Below are 18,930 nucleotides of genomic sequence, written 5' to 3' on the forward strand. Positions count from 1 at the left end.
TGATCTTTAATACAATCTGAAAGACTGTCAGATGTGGTGGGGGAGCACTCCCCTCCATATGTAAATACTCTCCAGCTAAAGGCAAAGGGCACAAAAGATGGTGTTAAAGTGAAAGCCTGACTTAATATTTTACATTTCAAATACTTTAACTCAGTGGTTCCCAACCTTTTTCGTCTGGTGGGCGCCAGATGATGAGCCACCATGGACTGTAGCCAGCGGATGAGCATCTGCTGAAATGCTGCTGAGAAGTGGCAACATCAGTAGGCGTTGCTGTCGAAATGCTGCGGACAAACAGCAGCATCCAGCGGCATCACCGCCGAAATGCCACCGAAAATCAGCGGCATTTCGGCGACGCCTCTGGATGACTCTGCTTGTCAGTGGCATTTCGGCAGCTGCTCGTCTGCTGGCCAGTACGCGGGCGCACATAGATGCCCCGGTGGGCGCCATGGCACCCACGGGCACCATGTTGGGGACCACTGCTATAACTGTTTTTCCTCCCCCACCCCTGTATCTTTCATAAGAGGCTTTTGAATGGTGTTTGCACCATGGTACTATGCAGGCTGAAATCTCTGGACACTAAACCCCAAAGACATCTTAGAAACATTGGGCTGGACGGCACTTTGCACGGTTCTCAAGTCCAGCCCCCTGCACTGAGGCAAGACCAAGCAAACCTAGACCGTCCCTGACAGGGACTTGTCTAACCTGTTCTTAAAAACCTCCAATTACAGGGATTCCACAACCCCCCTTGGGAGCCTGTCCCAGGCCTTAGCTAGCCTGAGACTTAGAAAGTGTTTCCTGGTAGCTAACCTGAATCTCTCTTGCTGCATCTTGTCTACCTTCAGTGGACATGGAGAACAACTGATCAGTCCTCTTTATATCAGTTCTTCATGTATTCGAAGGCTATCATCAGGTTCCCCCTCAGTTGTCTTTTCTCAAGACTAAACAGGCCGAGTTTTTTAACCTTCCCTCAAAGTCAGGTTTTCTAAACCTTTGATAATTGTGGTTGTTGCCCTCTGGGCTCTCTCCAATTTGTCCCCATCTTTCCCAAAGTGTGGCGCTCAGAATTGGCCACAGCACTCCAGATGAGGCTTCCCCAGTGCCCGGTACAGTGACCGCCCAGGGCTTACCTGGGACAATCCTGTTAATACAGCCCAGAATAGTAGTCTTTTATGCAACTGCATCACATTGTTAGCTCATATGAAATTTGTGATCCACTACAACCCCCAGATCCTTTTCAACAGTCTTACCACCTAGCCAGTTATTCCCCATTGTGTAGTTGCGCATTTGATTTTCCTTCCTGAATGTAATACTTTGTTCTTGTCTATATTTAATTTCATCTTGTTAAGTTCAGACCAATTCACTAATTTGTCAAGGTCATTTTGAATTCTAATCCTGTCCTCCAACATGTTTGCATGCATCTGCTCCCAGCTTGGTGTCATCTGCAGATTTTATAAGCACATTCTCTGCTCCATTATCCAAGTCATAAATGAAAATATTGACTAATGCCAGACCGAGGACTGCCCCATGCGGACCCCATTAGATATGCCCTCCCTGACAGCAAACCACAGATAAAGAGTATGGTCTTTCAACCAGTAGTGCACCCATGTTGTAATAATTTCATTTAGACCACATTTATCTAGTTTGCTTATGAGAATGTCATGTGGGACTGTGTCTAAAGCCTTACTAAAATCAAGATCTATCACATCTGGTGCTTCCTCACTATGCCCTAGGCATGTAACCTGGTCAAAGAACAAAATTAGGTTGAGTTTTGCATGATTTGTTCTGATAGAACCATGCAGGCTATTCCTTATAACTCTGTTATCCTGTAGGTGCTTACAAATTGATGTTTCGGCTTGGAAAAGAGACACCTAAAGGGGGAGGGGGATATGAGAGAGGTCTATAAAATCATGATGGGTGTGGAGAAAGTAAATAAGGAAGTGTTATTTAAGCCTTCTCATAACACAAGAACTAAGGGACACCAAAAGAAATTAATAGTCAACGGGTTTAAAACAAACAAAAGGAAGTATTTCTTCACACAACGCACAGGAAACCTCTGGAACTCCTTGCCAGAGGATGTTGTGAAGGCCAAGAATATAAAAGGGTTAAAAAAATAACGGGATCAGTCCATCCATGGCTATTAGCCGGGATGGGCAGGGATGGTGTCCCTAGCCTCTGTTTGCCAGAAGCTGGGAATGGATCACATGATGATTACCTGTTCTGTTCATTCCTTCTGGGGCATCTGGCATTGGCCACTGTTGGAAGACAGGACACTGGTCTAGATGGATCTTTGGTCTGATTCAGTGTGGTCATTCTTATGTAAGAGGGAGGAATTGGTGGTCAAGCTGAAGGTGGAAGGCAATTTGGGGAAAGAGATAATAAAAAATCATTAAAAAGCGACAGAGCATTCTGTGGCACCTTAGACTAACAGAAGACTTACTAACAGAAGACTTATTTCTGTTAGTCTATAATGTGCCACAGGACTCTCTGTCGCTTTTTACAGATCCAGACTAACACGGCTACCCCTCTGTGAAAGTGAAATGAATTATATTAAAGAAATAGAATGAATTAAAGACTGCTGTATGTGCCTTTAAGTAGAAATGAAAAGAATGCTGCGATCCAGGTGTCAGGAAAGCAGACATTAAGGCAGAACAATTGCTCCACTTAAGGGCGATTGGTGAAGTATTAGCCTTAGATCGATAAGAGTTAGTAAGGAAGCAGGATTTGCATGCTGTGCCCCAGGTAAATTTTACAATTTTGTTCTCTTTGTCCCTTTGTTTAGTTCGCGCCCTTTTATCTGTATAAATAAGACTGTTTGGTCTTGCATGGAGCTCACATTATCTGGGTGTTATTAGCAGAGCGCTGTGCTAATAAAACAGAGTGGTCTGACAAACTGTGAGTCCTGAGTCTAACTTTGACACCTCTGATAATAAAATTTTGTTATCACCTATCCCCTTTGAACCTAGTTTAAATCCCTCCTCACTTGGTTAGCAAGCTGGTGAATGAAGATGCTCTTCCTCTTCTTGGTCAGGTGGCCCCCAACTCTTCCCAGCAGGCCTTCTTCCTGGAACAGCATCCTAGAGTGGAGGAAGCCAAAGCCCTCCCACAGACACCATCTCTGTGACCATGCATTCATCTTCAGGACGTGTGTCCCCCTGCCTGGGCCCGTCTTCAACCAGGAGGATGGAAGAGAACACAACCTTGTTAAACACTGTTTAATTTTGAACATCTTCAGGGTCATGTTAAGAGCTTTGACTCTGGGCCCATTGATTCCATCTAAATTAATACAACACCTCCCAACTCAGAGGTGCTTTACGCAGTTGGTGCATAGCCGCAGCCTGGAGTGTGGGAAAGAGGGGCTGCATTTGCTACACTCTGCGTGATTGGGGCAGCTGCACTTGCAGTTTCAGGCTGATAGCAACATTAAAGCTGTCCACAGCCTCCATTTGCATCAGCTTTCACCCTTGCTGGGCTGGCTAAGCTGCAAAAAGACCCTGCACTGGCTGAGGCTGCACCCACTTCCACCCCAGAGACCTGGGCCCTGACTCTCCTTTCAGAACTGCAGCCTCAAACAGGTAATGGAGAGACTTTAAACATCAAAAGTGGGAAAATTAGGAAGTAATTGGAAAAGCATCTGAGTGAGCAAGAGCTGTGGGTGTGCATGGCTAAGCCTCTGCCTGAGCTGTGTACAGCTACAACTGACTGGGGCCCGGAAACAGCTTGAGGGTTGAGAGCAAAGGGATGTGGAATCTGCAGAGGGACAAGGGATTGTGCATGCGTGGCTGCACTCCTTGCTCCTTAGCTGGGCCTCCATGGGGGAGTTCAGCCACCAGTACTGCAAGGCCCATCCCGCCATTCCCCTGGGGCAGGGTGTCCTCTCAGCCATTCCCCAGCTCTGCATGCACTGGACAGCAGACCAGTGGCTGAAGAAGAAGTGGGAGCATGGGTGGTAAATCAGCCCCATATCCAGCACAGCCAGCCATGGAGCAGCCTGGGAGCAATGGACAGATGTGCACAGAGACAAGCTCAAAAGGACTAACCAGCTTTTATTTACAACACTCCTCAAGTGACAGACAGAGCGAAAGAACAACGTAGGTCATTGACTTAACAACAAAGGGAAGGTAACAGTGACCACAAATCCTGCCTGCACCGCTCTTAGCCCTGCAGTGCCTGGCTGCCAGTGCCTGCCACCATCTGTGCTGGGCAGAGCACTTGGCAGCTCCCCTCCCTGTGAGCTCCCAGGCAGGGGGCTGCTCCTGCAGCACTGCAGGGACAGGATGCTGGTCTCTGGGACCACAATGCTCCTGCAGTGCTGGTGACAGCCGCTTGACTGGTGGGGTTGTGCTTCACAGGGCAATAGTGATGGCAGAACCACTCAGAGTGGGGCCATGCTGAGACCTCCCAGCCTTGTCAGGTACTAGGGTCCCAAGAGGGCCACCTTCTGAAGTGCTTTCCGAGCCCGGGGGTGGGGAGACGGCCTTCAGCCTGGCACTGCAGCAGCAGCTTGCTGTAAACTGCCCTAGCTAAGGGATGTCTTTAGGAAGTGAGCTGGGCTCCACTAGGGGCTGTGTAACTATCTCCCCCCTCCAGGCCCACCCCACAGAACAGGCCTGGCCGGGAAGGGGGTTACTGCACAGGGGGGCCCAGACAGCTGGAGGGAGGGGGACAGGAAGGGGGCAGGAGGGCTGGGGAATCCTTCTAGTACTAACGTTGGGAGATGTCGGCCAGGCAAGGATGCAGATAGAAACAACTTCCCATAGTCAAGCCTCCCTCAGCAAGTGCTGCCCCACCCCATCCTTCCTGCCTGGAAGGAGCTGCCAGGGCACCTGGCAGGGAGCGGAGAATAGTCCACTACTCCAGCTGTAAATGCACCTTGGTCTCTGGGGCTCAGGACCAAGGGTGCACCCCTCCTAGCTCCAGCAGGGCAAGGCCTGGCAGGAAACAGCTCTGCCCCCTGAGCCATGGGACCTGCCCCAGCCCTGTTATGGGGAAGAGAGCCAGTCAGCTCTTTAATATGGACAATATCTTGGAGTCCCACAATCCCAGAAGCTGTTAGCAACCAAGTGCTAGGGGCTCAGCTGCAAACTAACCCCACCTACTTGACAAGCAAGGGGAGGGGGAAGGGTCACCTGCCCAGCAGCACGGCTGTGAGGAAGGCCGGCAAGCCCGCTGGCACTGAGTCGCCATGGGGCACAAAGCAGGGACCAATAATGCATGCTCCTCCTCCAGCCTCTGAACGTGCCCCACCTTTTCCTTGCAGCCTGTCCACAGCTGCTCCTCGATACCTGGGGGAAGGGGTGAACTAGGCTTGGCCTCCACTGGCCCAAACGCAGCCACTCAGCTCTGTCCTCCCTAGCAACAGAGCCCCAGGGACCACACCAACCAGTCGGCAGCCAATAGAGCAGCCCATGGCTGACTGAGGACAGAGCTGGGAGGAAGAGTAAGCTGACTTTGTGGGCCCAACACACGGTAGAGAAAGGCAGCCCGAGGCGAGGCTACAGGGAAGGGGCAGGAATCCAGTACAACACGCTCTAGGCATCCGCAATGGAGTTCAAACTTGGGCAGCTTCAGAGCCAGCCCCAAAGCCGCCCAGCTCTTCCACGGGCAGAACACAGATCAGAGGAGGAAATCAACACAAAATCTTCAAATTAAATTTGCTTGAGGACCTCAGGACACCAGCCAATCAGCAGGCAGAACCTGCCTTAGGATTTCTTAGCATCCTGTGTGTTTCTCCTCTTCAGATCACTCAAGTCAACAGGTTTAAATGCTGTGAGGAGGAAGAGAGGAGAACTCAGTATGGGGTCTGGGCTCAGCACTGCCAGCATCACCCTACCCGCCCCCAAGACTCAATTCAGGGGCTGCGCTCAGCACTGCATCACCCCTCCACGTTACCAGCACCCACCACGCCCAACACACACTCTGCAGGAGTCCAGGCTCCAAAGCCACAGGTCTCCTCTGCCCCTCATCATTAAAGGCTATTTGTCCCACTGGCTTGAAGGCTCCCAACCTGGTCGCCCCCATTCACCTTCCTGTAGTTGGATGGAGTGGTTAGAGCTGTGCATTCAGTTAGGACAGGTCACTGGTGTCCTGAGGGGGTTCCTCCCCTCTCAGCAGCCAGTGCTCTGCTCCACTTACTTGAGCACTATGGCACTTGTTCCCCTGGATGGGCCAAAGACCCCACAGGCAAACTCACCCTTTAGGCTGGGGTTTGGTATCTTCTCCACATACTCTTCCACCAGGCCCCTCTCATTGCCCGACATCTGGTTGCGAAGGTCTCGCTCCACACACTGCCAGGCTGGGGAAGGAGCACAGCGAGAGAGGGAGGGGAGGGTGCTGTGCCTGCTACAGGACATGCCTAGGTCTCCCTCCAGCTGCTCCCACGCTCTCATCCCAGCCCTCAAGAACCCCGTTCCCTGCACACACCAGGGAACTTCACAGTTTCATAGAGTTTAAGGCCAGAAGAGACCATTAGATCATCTAGTCTAAGCTCCTGTATGTCACAGGGCATTAAACTGAATCCAAACAATGGCACTGGTCCATTACTCAATGGAAATGGCAGAATTATCAATAAAGATGCAGAAACCGAAGAATAATATTTCTGTTGCATAGTTGGGAAAAAGCCACATGATGCAGTCATAGATGATGATGATGATCATGAAGAAACACTTTCTGTTCCAACTGTAATTCAAATGTATGTTAAACAAAAGCTACTTAAGTTGGACATTTTTAAATCAGCAGGTCCAGACAACTTGCATCCAAGAGTTTGAAAAGAGCTGTCTGAGGAACTTGCTGGACCGTTAATGTTGATTTTTAATAAATCATGGAAAACTGGGGAAAATCCACTAGAAATGACCTCACTCATCGGTATCACCCATTAACAACTACTTTGAGATCTGTCAGTGAGACAGTTTTTAATCCATTGAACGTGTATGTCCTGTTAGTTCTATATAATGCAAGTTTTTAATCAAAATTGTATGTGGTACAATTGCCTTGGAGAAATCTAAGTTTACTATATCAACACAGCTGCCTTTATCAACCAAACCTCTAATCCTGTCAAAAGACAGCAAGTTTGTTTGACAAGATTTGCCTTCACATTAATTATATTTTTAGCCTCTAATTCTTTGTTGACTGAGCCCTGAACTAACCATTCCATTATTTTACCCAGGATCAATGTCAGGCTCCCAGTCTAAATCTTGCTGGGTCATCCCCTTTCTCCTTTTTAAATACTGGAATTACATTTGCAGTCCTCCTGTCCTTTGGAATTTCCCAGTTTTCCAAGATTTGTTAAACATTAATATTAGTGGTTCAGCAAGATCCTCAGCAGTTCCTTTAAGACCTTTGGGTGTAAGTTATCTGGGCGTGCTGATATGAAAACGTTTAATTTTAGCAGATGCTGCCTCACACTCTCCTATCTTGTTACAGATAGTAAACTTTCTATTCCATCCACATCGTACAAGTTGGACACATAAGAATAGTCATATTGGGTCAGACCAATGGTCCAGCTAGACCAGCATCCTGTCTTCCAGTAGTGGGCTGGTGCCAGATGCTTCAGAGGGAATGAACAGAACAGGGAAATTTATCGAGTGATTCATCCCTGTCATCCAGTCCCAGCTTCTGGCAGTCAGAGGTTTAAGGACACCCAGAGCATGGGGTTGCATCCCTGACCATCTTGGCTAATAGCCATTGATGGATCTATCCTCCATTAACTTATCTAATTCTTTTTTGAACCCAGTTATACTTTTGGCCTTCACAACATCCCCTGGCAATGAGTTCCCCAGGTTGACTGCAGTATAGAAATCATAGACTCGTAGAACTAGAAGAGACCTCGAGAGGTCATCTAGTCCAGTCCCCTGCACTCAAGGCACAATGCACAATGTGAAGAAGTACTTCCTTATGTTTGTTTTAAACCTGCTGCCTATTAATTTAATTGGGTGACCCCTGGTTCCTGTGTTATGTGGATGGGTAAATCACACTTCCTTAATCACTTTCTCCTCACTATTCATGATTTTAGAGATCTCTATCATATCCCCCTTTAGTCATCACTTTTCTAAGATGAACTGCAGCCTTTTTAATCTTTCCTCATATGGAATCTCTTCCATATCCCTAATCATTTTTGTTGACCTTTTCTTTTTCCAATTCTAATATATTATTTTGAGCTGGGAACAATCAGAACCCCACACAGTGTTCAGGTGGGTGGGTGCCAAGGATTTATATAGTCGCATTATGATATTTTTGGTTGTATTAGCTATCCCTTTGCTAATGGTTCCTAACACTGTTAGCTTTTTTTTACTGTTGCTGCACATTGAGCAGATGTTTTTAGAACTATCCACGATGACAGCTAATTCAGACTCCATAATTTTGAATGTGTAGTTGGGATGATGTTTTCCAATGTGCATTACTTTGCATTTATCAACACTGAAGTTCATCTGCCATTTTGTTGCCCAGTCACCCAGTTTTGTGAGATCTGTTTGTAACTCTTCGCAGTCAGTTTTGGATTTAACTAGCTTGAGTAATTTTGTATTGTCTGTAAACTTTGTCACCTCAATGTTCACCCCTTTTTCCAGACCATTTATGAATACGTTGAACAGCACTGGTCCCAGTGCAGACCCCTAGGAGCACTGCTATTTACCTCTCTCCGTTCTGAAAACTGACCATTTAGTCCTACTCTTTGTTTCCTATCTTTTAACCAGTTACTGATCCATGAGAGAACCTTCCCTCTGATTCTATAACTGCTTAGTTTGCTTAAGAGCCTTTGATGAGGGATTTTCTCACAGGCTTTCTGAAAGTCCAAGTATATCCACTGGATCACCCTTGTCCACATGTTTGTTGACACCCTCAAAGACTTCTAATAGACTGGTGAAGCATGATGTCTCTTTACAAAAGCTGCATCAATTCTTTAACAACAAATTGTGTTCATCTATGTGTTTGATAATTCTGTTCTTTATTATAGTTTCAACCAATTTGCCTGGTACTGAAATTAATTGCCAGGATTGCCTCTGGAGCCTTTTTTTAAAAAATGGCATTATATTAGCTATCTTCCAGTCATCTGATACAGAAGCAGATTTAAATTACAGGTTATATACCACAGTTAGTAGTTCTGAAATTTCACATTTGAGTTCCTTCAGAACACTTGGGTGATGCCATCTGGTCCGGGTGATTTATTACTGTTTAGTTTATCAATTTTTTCCAAAACTGCCTCTAATGACACGTCAACCTGGGACAGTTCCTCAGATCTGCCACCTAAAAAGAACAGTTCAGGTATGGCAATCTCCCTCACATCCTCTGTAGTGAAAAAAGATGCAAAGAATTAATTTAGCTTTTCCGTTATGGCCTTTTCTTCCTCATATAGTCCTTTAGCACCTCAATCATCCAGTGGCCCCAATGATTGTTTGGCAGGCTTCTTGCTTCTGATGTATTTTAAAAAAATGTTGTTTTTGCTAATTGCTCTTCAAATTTTTTGTGCCCAATTATACTTTGACACTTGATCTGCCAGAGTTTATCTCCCTTTCTATATTCCTCACTAGGAGAGGACTTCCAGTTTTTGTCTCTAACCACCTCTTATACTCTGTTGTTTAGCCATGGTGCATTTTTTTGGTCCTCTTACTGGTTTATTTTTTTAAATTTGTGGGTATACATTTTGTTTAAGTCTCTACTATGGTGTTTTTAACTACTGTCCCTATAATTTGCAGGCATTTGTGACTGTTCCTTTTAACTTCCATTTAACTACCTTACTCATTTTTGTGGAGTTCCCCTTTTTTAAGTTAAATGTGGTGGATTTTCCCCCTTACAAGGATGTTAAATGTAATTACATTATGGTCACCATTACCAAGCAGTTCAGCTATATTCACCTATTGGATCAGATCCGGTGCACCATTTAGGACTAAATCAATAATTGCTTCTCCCTTTGGGGTTCCAGGACTAGTTGCTCCAAGAATCAGTCATTAATGGTGTCTAGAAATTTTATCTCTGCATCCCATCCTGAGGTGACATATATCCAGTCAATATGGGTATAGCTGAATTCCCCATTCTTATTGGGTTTTGTGTTCTTGTAGCCTCTCTAATCTCCCATAACATTTCACAATCACGGTCACCATCCTGGCCAGGTGGTTGGTAGTATATTCCTACTGCTATAATCTTATTATTCAAGCATGGAATTTCTGCCCACAGAGATTCTATAGTACAGTTTGATTGATTTTAAGATTTTTACTATATTTGACTATACTATACATCCTCCTGTTTCATTCCAAATACTGTACATAAATATTTATTTAACATTTCTGCATCTCTGTTTACAATTTTATCATCCGTCATGGGGTACTTCTTGTCAGGAGCGGCGCCAGGGTTTCTGGCGCCCTAGGCAGAATTCGGGGGGTGGCATTTTGTGCGCTCCCCACGGGGCGTGCGGGAGCTTCCAGTTCCACTCCCATTGCGCTGCCGAAGAAGGACCCTCCCCCGAAATGCCGCAGGCGACAGCGGCAGTCACTGAGCTGCTCAATTGGCTGCCGCTGTTTTCCGCGGCACGTCGGCAGAAGGTCCTTCTTCGGCGGTGCGACGGGAGCAGAATCGGAAGCTACCGTGCGCCCCGTGGGGAGTGCACAAAATGCCGCCTCCCGAATCCTGGCGCCCTAGGCGACCACCTAGGGTCGCCTAATGGAAGCGCCGGCCCTGCTTCTTGTTCTGAATATGTTTTAAAAATGCCTTATCTTTAACTCTATTGCCCATTGATATTTCATTGATTCCTTTGGCTTCTCTTACCAATCACCTACATTTTTTAACTTTTAACTTATATAAATTGCCATTTACTTCCATTCTTTATATATAAATTTTGTTTTATTGCTTCTTCCCCAACTCCTTCTAACCCGTCTGGCTTCTTGGCCAGCATAACTTTCATGTCTGTGGAATCATGGCTTTTTGGGCATCCAAAGGGATATCCTTGAACAAGTCCCAGTTTCCACTGACACTTCATACTTTAAATTTAATGTTCCCAGACAGTTATGGCAACAATTGCTTTTAGCTTTGGAAAATGAACCCTTTTAAAATTCTAAATATACATTAGTGTTTGGTACCATGTTCTGTTTGCACAACATAAACGTAAAGAGATCATGATCACTGGTACTCTAGGCTACTGGTAATTTTTACGTCACCAAGTAACAATTATTTGTCCATCAGAATGAGGTCCAACCCCACCTTCCAGTCCCCATTTCCTTATCACCCTGCTCCCAAGTCTAATGTGTCTCCCTCCAACTTCACAGTGGGATCACATACATGAAAGTGCCTTCACTGTGGGCTTGGTAAAGAGGAAAGACTGCACTAGGAGGATGGGGAGGGCAGATACCTGCAAGAGCACAGGAGAACTGGCTCATGTCTGGCCTGGGTGCTGAGTACCTCATGCACAGTCACCCAGGCTCCTGCTTAAAATGGCACGTATGCACTTGCAGGCTGGCACCTCCCCCCAGCCGGACTGCACCCCACTCCAGAGGCCACTCACCAGCAGCTCCCTATGGGTGGCAGCTCACAGACAGACAGAGCACAGTTACATTCAAAGGGTTTCTTTGCAAACCTCAGGAATCGAAGCTTCATTTTACTTTTTAATTGAAGGACTAAATTCTCCAGAAATGGCCAGGGCCAAAGGCACGCCAGAGACAAACACCACGCACCTGAAAATCCTATTTTGCCAGGCCTTGCCTCCCCTCCATAGCACCACGTGACCCCAGGGGACTCAGCAACACAAAGACTGTCTGTTTCCTGTGCACTCAGCACTCTGAGCAGCAATGGCTTCATTCAGTCGGAGGGCATTGCTCTTGGGCAATGGGATGTTGTTGGAAAGACCTTCCCAGACACTGGCAGGGGATGAGAAGCCCTTAGAAGAGTCTCCTAAGGGTTGTTCCAGCCTCAGCCAGGCTATGGAAGGGGCTTCCACACACACACTGGGTCCTCTTAACTTGGTCAGTTTGAAATCAGTTTGATTCCTCTCTCCTTGTCTCAGCACAGCAGGCTCAGGAGACATGAGACAGCACAACAGCTACTGAGACAGAGACTGTCCCACAAGGGAGTTTTACCTGGGCCTGGTTTGATTTGCTTCATGTGCGCAGTAAGGCCTCACTCTTCTGGCTGAGACTGAGATGTCTGTTTAGAGCCTGTGAATGAGCGAAGTCACATCTGCCACACAGCAGAGGCCACCACCCAGTGCCTGCTCTGGGCTCATTCCAGTGTCGTATTTCTGCCATAGCAATTGGTGGGTAACAGAGTCCCACAGCAACGTAGACTCGCATTGCAAGGCATATTAAGTAGTCGCATCCCTCTTCTCATCATCACCCCATAGGGAATGGAAACTAATGGGCCCTAGGCTATCAACGCGGAAAGAAGAGCTCAGGAGCACATGATGGGATGAGCAAAGCTCCATACGTCCTCAGCTCGGGGAGGGAGCAGCAGCCACACTGTTCTCTGACTCCTCCTTGCCCACTGCTCTGATGAGGCACCATGGCAGGAAGCCTCTTGTGTAATTCCAAGGCTGAAAGGCAAGTGGCACCAAAGAGGAAGGGAGCCTGGGGAGAAAACATGGCCTGGGGGAGTTGCAGATCCCAGATCACTCCAGCCCTGCCCAGGAGATGCCCACTCACCCACCTTCATAAATGAAGCGCACATTCTCCTCGTGAGCAGGGGTGAAAATCTCACTGCTGTTGCTTGGGGAGCGAGGACTGCTGTTCCTCTTGCCATTGTAAACGACCCTGGAGACAGGGGAGCTGAAACCAAAGAACAAGTCCTGATGAGAGCCCATGGGCAGATGGGGAGAAGTGAAAAACTCTGGAATGAACCTCAGAGAGGGAGTGCAGGAAATCCTGCAGCAAAGGCCCTGGCGCAAGCAGTCATGCAAGCTGGCACCTCCCCAACCCTTAAACCAGCAGCATGGCCCAAGCTCAGGAAAAGTAAAGCCATCACTGTTCATGCCCTGCCTAACCCCATGGCGTTCCCCCCAAAAGGACTCCATGCCCCCACCCCCTGCCTTGCCCTCATCCACAGGCTCTCTACTTTGTTTGAAAGTGTCTCACCTGGTCATGGCTGCCTCCACACTCAGACCTCTCTAATCCTGCCCTTGCCAGTGCAGAACTTGGCAGATAGGAGATGGATGCTGAAACAAAGTGAAACGGAGCTAAGTGTCTCCCGAATACCAGCACCTTCTCTATGCAGCCACCCCTAGCTGAGGCTTCATGTGCTCCCATACTGCAGCTAAGAGCATAGCATCAAAGCCTAGAGAAGCAACAAAGAATCCTGTGGCACCTTATAGACTAACAGACGTTTTGCAGCATGAGCTTTCATGGGTGAATATCCACTTCTTCAGATGCAAGCCTAGAGAGGTCACAGAGAGACCCAGGGAGTCAGCTTCTTAGCATAGGTCTGTGGGGCTGCATTCTGACCCCAGCTGCTGCAGCACTCCTCAAGAAATAAATGAGAAGGATTTCAGATGCGGGTCTTACCACTTTAACCCCATTGTTGGCAATGCCAGGGGGGCTCGATGCCATCAGTGATCAGGGCAATGCCAGTACAGATGCAGTTGTACAACTTCCCTAAAGTGGGCACAGTTATACTGGTATAAAAGTGCTTATAACCAGGATAGCTATTCCCACACAGCAAAGGGAACAAGCCATAGCCGGACAAGGCATCTCTGTCCCAACGTAACTGCATCCACACTACAGATTATACTGGTATAACTATATTGGTAAAACACTCTGCCCTTGACTGACAGTTCTCCTGGCACAGATGCTGTGCATGCAGCAGGCCTTCAGGTGCAAAACAGCAGCAAATTTGGTGTCACCCTGAAAGAGAGAGGAGACACATCCAGGGTGATGCTGAAGTCTGCCAAGGAGAATGAACAAAGGACAGGTTAGTCTGAAGAGCTGGATCAGCTTCCTGGCTCCAAGACCCGCCAGACTGCTGTGGGGGATGGCCATTGCTTGGGACATTTCAAACCATACTGGCCAATGCACTGGGAAATGCGGGGAATGGGCAGAACAAACCCTCGGGCTGCAGTGGGACTGTGGGAAGGGTGGGGACTCCTGCAGAGCTGCGCACAGATGTGCCCGTGAACCAGGTTTGGCTGGCATTACTCCCAGCATGCACATCCCCAACCTGGGCTCTCCCAAGGGTATTTCTGAAGAAGGCAGAGGGGCTGAGAGCAGTAACACCTCCAGGGGTGGGAGTACAAGTGCTGCTGTTGTCCTGCATCCTTCTCCGCTGTAGCCAAGGAGCTGTAGGCGGGTGGGGGTAGGGGGGCCAGAGGAGGTGCCTGCTATTTTAGGATTAAAGGGGACTCCCTCGTGCTGGATGTAGGCAGATATGCAGGGATGTGTCAGACCCATCGCCACGGCAACACTCAGGGCATGTCAGATCCATCGCCACGGCAACACCCAGGGCATGGGCCTTGCAGAGACACAGCAGCCTGTGGCAGGGAGAGTGGCTCTAGGAAGGGGCTCTCCTAATCCCATGAGGGCCCTGCATTTGTGCCCCCCACCTTCCCCAAGATCCAGGCAAGAGTGCTCAGCACAGGCCAACTGCGGGGAGGCTGTCACTGCCAGGGGCTCAGGGTGGCTGGCATGGGGGGAGGGCTATCATAGGGGGGCTCTCAGTGCTAGGAGCCCGGGGGGGGGCTGGCACAGAGGGGCTATTGGGGGCTGGCAGGGGCGGTGCGTGGGGAGACTATCATAGTGGACTGTTGCTGCCAGGGCCCCAAAGGCCCAGCATGGGGAGAAGTCAGTGCATGGCTCGGGGTGGGGTGTCAGTGCATGGCCTGGGGTGTCGGGGGACAGTGCCGGGAGTTCAGTGTGTGGCCCAGGGAGGCAGGGGTGTCAGTGCATGGCCCGGGGCGTCAGGGGCGGGGTGTCAGTGCATGGCCCAGGGGTGTCGGGGGCAGTGCCGGAGGGGTGGGGTTCAGTGCATGGCCCGGGGTGTCGGGGGCGGGGTGTCTGTGCATGGCCGGGGCAGGGGCGGGGTGGTGTCAGTGCATGGCCCGGAGTGTCAGGGGCGGGGGTGTCAGTGCATGGCCCGGGGTGTCGGGGGTGTCAGTGCATGGCCCGGGGCAGGGGCAGGGTGGTGTCAGTGCATGGCCCGGGGCAGGGGCGGGGGCAGTGCATGGCCTAGGGGTGTCGGGGGTGTCAGTGCATGGCCCGGGGGCAGGGGCAGGGGCAGTGCATGGCCCGGGGGCAAGGGGCGGAGGTGTCAGTGCATGGCCCGGGGGGGGTGTCAGTGCATGGCCTGGGGGGCGCAGGGGCAGGGTGGGGGCAGGGCATGGCCCGGGGGCGGGGCAGTGCTTGGCCCGGGGGCAGGGGCGGGGTGTCAGTGCATGGCCCGGGGTGTGTCAGTGCATGGCCTGGGGCGCAGGGGCAGGGTGGTGTCAGTGCATGGTCCGGGGGCAGGGGCAGGGGCGGGGGTGTCAGTGCATGGCCCGGGGTGTCAGTGCATGGCCTGGGGGGCGCAGGGGCAGGGTGGTGTCAGTGCATGGTCCGGGGGGGGCGGGGGGGGCAGTGCATGGCCCGGGGGGCGCAGGGGCGGGGGTGTCAGTGCATGGCCCGGGGGGGGGCGGGGTGTCAGTGCATGGCCCGGGGGTGTCAGTGCATGGCCTGGGGCGCAGGGGCAGGGTGGTGTCAGTGCATGGTCCGGGGGCAGGGGCAGGGTGGTGTAAGTGTATGGCCCGGGGCGGGGGCAGTGCTTGGTCCGGGGGCAGGGGCGGGGTGTCAGTGCATGGCCCGGGGGTGTCAGTGCATGGCCTGGGGCCGCAGGGGCAGGGTGGTGTCAGTGCATGGTCCGGGGGCAGGGGCGGGGGCAGTGCATGGCCTGGGGTGTCGGGGGCGGGGCTGTCGCTGCTGCTCCCCTGGCCCCGGCCGGGGTTTGGGGGCCGGGGGTCACTCCGTGGCGCCAGGCCTCGGCGGGCCGTTCCCATGGAGACGCGGCGCTTGGGCCGCCCCAGGCCCCTGGTCGCGGGGTCCCGGGCTCGCGCGGCTCCGCTCACCTGGGCCCGGGCCGCTCCCGGCTCCTCTCGCCGCTGCCAGGCCGGGACGGAAGTGAGCGCATAGGCCGGGCCCGCGCAGGCGCCGCGCGGCGGGGCGTGATGGATGCAGTGCAGCCCGTCGGGCCCAGAGCCCCCCCGGGGCCCAGAGCCCCCCCGACAGCCCCCCAGCGCCGCCCCCTGGGGCCCAGAGCCCCTCCGACAGCGGGGCCCAGAGCCCCGACAGCCCCCAGCGCCGACCTCCCCGAGCCCCCGACAGCCCCCAGCGCCGGGCCCAGAGTCCCCGACAGCCCCCAGCGCCGATCTCCCCGACAGCTCCCGACAGCCCCCAGCGCCGCCGGGGCCCAAAGCCCCTGACAGCCCCCAGCGCCGGGCCCAGAGCCCCCGACAGCCCCAGCGCCGCCCTGGGGCCCAGAGCCCCGACAGCCCCCAGCGCCGCCCCTGGGGCCCAGAGTCCCCGACAGCCCCCAGCGCCGATCTCCCCGACAGCTCCCCGACAGCCCCCAGCGCCCCGACAGCCCCCAGCGCCGGGCCCAGAGCCCCGACAGCCCCCAGCGCCGCCCCTGGGGCCCAGAGCCCCGACAGCCCAGCGCCGACCTCCCCGAGCCCCGACAGCCCCCAGCGCCGATCTCCCCGACAGCCCCCAACAGCCCCCAGCGCTGCCCCGGGGCCCAGAGCCCCGACAGCCCCCAGCGCGGGCCCAGAGCCCCGACAGCCCCCAGCGCCGCCCCTGGGGCCCAGAGCCCTCCGACAGCCCCCAGCGCCGATCTCCCCGACAGCCCCAACAGCCCCCAGCGCTGCCCCCGGGGCCCAGAGCCCCCGACAGCCCCAGCGCTGCCCCTGGGGCCCAGACCCCCAGCACCGGGCCCCCAGGCCCAGAGCCCCTGAGAGCCCCCAGTGCTAACCCTCCAGGGCCCAGAGTCCCCGTGCCAGGCCCAGAGCCCCCGACAGCCCCCAGCGCCAACCCCGGGCCCAGAGCCCCCAAAGCCCCCTTGGGGCCCAGCACCACCGAGAGTCCCCAGCGCTGACCCCTTCCCGGGCCCAGAGCCCCCGAGCCCCTCTGATAGCCCCCAGCAACGACCTTCCCCTGGGGCCCAGAGGCCCCGAGAGCCTCCCAGTGCTGACCCCTTCCCCAGGCCCAGAGCCCCCGCACCAGGCCCAGAGCTCCCTGACAGCCCCCAGCGACGACCCCGGGCCCAGAGCCCACCCCCAACAGCTCCCTAACACTGGGCCCAGAGCCCCCGGACAGCCGCCCAGCAATAACCCCCCCCTGGGCCCAGAGCCCCCCCAACGGTTTGTCTAGCCCAGTGTCCTGCCTCCGACAGGGGCCAATGCCAGGTGCCCCGGGGGAATGAACAGAACAGGACATCTATCTAGTGATCCCTCCTGTCACCCATTTCCCAGCATCTGGGACTTGGAGGTTTAGGGACACCCAGAGTGTGGGGATGCATCCCTGCCCATCTTGGCTAATAGCCGTTGATGGACCTGTCCTCCATTAACTTATCTAGTTCCTTTTTGAACCCGGTTATCCTTTGGCCTTCAGAACATGCCCTGGCAATGAATTCCATGGGTTGACTGTGCGCTGTGTGAAGGAGTGCTTCCGTTTGTTCATTTTAAAGCTGCCTGTTAATTTAATTGGGTGACCCCTGGTTCTTGTCTTATGGGAAAGGGTTAAATAAGACTTCCCTATTCACTTTCTCCCCGCCATTCATGATTGTATAGACCTCTACCATATACCCTCCTAGTTTTTCTCCCCACCCTTCATGATTGTATAGACCTCTACCATATACCCTCCTAGTTTTTTCTTTTCTAAAATGAACAGTCCCCGTATGGAAGCTCTTCCATACCCTGATACTTTTTGTTGCCCTTTTCTGTACTTTTTCCAATTCTAATATATCTATTTTGAGACAGGGAGACCAGAACTGCACACAGTATTAAAAATAGAGGCACACCATGGATTTATATAGTGGCAGCATGATATTTTCTGGTTTATTATCTAACCCTTTCCTAATGTTAGCTTTTTTGATTGCTGCTGCACATTGAGTGGCTGTTTTCAGAGGACCATCATTTTGTATGTATATTTGGGATGATGTTTTCCAGTGTGCATTACTTTGCATTTATCAGCATTGAATTTCATCTGCCATATTTGTTGTCCAGTCACACAATTTAGTGAGATCCCTTTGTACCTCTTTCCAGTCAGCTTTGGATTTGACTATCTTAAGTGATTTTGTATCACCTGCAAACTTTGCTACCTCAGTCTTTACTCCTTTCTCCAGATCATTTATGAATATGTTGAACAGCACTGGTCCCAGCTCTCCCTTGTGAAAGCTGGTCATTTATTCTTACCCTTTGTTTCCTATTTTTTAAGCAATTCTGATTCACGCGAGGACCTTACCTCTTATCCCATGGCTGCTTACTTTGCTGAAGAGCCTTTTGTGAGGGAACCTCGCCAAAGGTTTTCTGAAAGCCCAAATACAGGATACTGCCTGGATCACCCTTGTCCATATGTTTATTGACCCCTCAGAGAATTCTAATACATTGGTGAAGCATGATTTCCCTGTACATAAACCATGTTGCGTTTCCCCAGCATATCCTGTTCATCTGTGAATCTGATAATTCTGTTACTTCCAACCAGTTAGCCTGATACTGAAGTTAGGTTTACCAGCCTGTAATTGCCAGGATTGCCTCTGGAGCCTTTTATTAATATTTGTTTTAATCGGCATTACATGAGCTACCCTCTAGTCATCTAGTATAGAGGCTGATTTAAGTAGTAGGTTACATACCACAGTTAGTTCTGCAATTTCGTATCTGCGTTTCTTTCGAACGCTTAGGTGAATGCCAGCTGGTTCTGGTGACTTTTATCTATCGGTTTGTTCCAAAACCTCCGCTATTGACTCCTCAATCTGGGACAGTTCCTCAGATTTGTCACTATA

At 51.5% G+C, this 18,930-nt stretch overlaps 1 protein-coding gene across 3 annotated transcripts; it reads right to left on the minus strand.

The window, feature by feature from the left end:
* Positions 1–4,023: 4,023 nt before the first annotated feature.
* On the minus strand, positions 4,024–16,138 carry MCRIP1 (MAPK regulated corepressor interacting protein 1). Of its 3 annotated transcripts, none has more exons than XM_039501984.1 (6): positions 16,001–16,079; positions 13,276–13,431; positions 13,047–13,126; positions 12,622–12,740; positions 6,191–6,292; positions 4,024–5,764 (listed from the first exon to the last, which is right to left on the minus strand). In XM_039501984.1, the coding sequence occupies exons 3-6, from the start codon at positions 13,052–13,054 to the stop codon at positions 5,700–5,702; spliced, it is 294 nt and encodes a 97-aa protein (XP_039357918.1). In that variant the 5' UTR covers positions 13,055–13,126; positions 13,276–13,431; positions 16,001–16,079; the 3' UTR covers positions 4,024–5,699. The 3 variants fall into 3 exon arrangements, with proteins under 3 accessions (XP_039357918.1, XP_039357919.1, XP_039357917.1); XM_039501985.1 differs by having other exon boundaries at positions 13,276–13,428; positions 16,001–16,023; XM_039501983.1 differs by lacking the exon at positions 13,276–13,431 and having other exon boundaries at positions 16,001–16,138.
* Between the last annotated feature and the right edge of the window lie 2,792 nt (positions 16,139–18,930).

This window comes from Mauremys reevesii, linkage group 15, assembly GCF_016161935.1.
Source record: "Mauremys reevesii isolate NIE-2019 linkage group 15, ASM1616193v1, whole genome shotgun sequence".
Lineage (NCBI taxonomy): Eukaryota > Metazoa > Chordata > Testudines > Geoemydidae > Mauremys > Mauremys reevesii.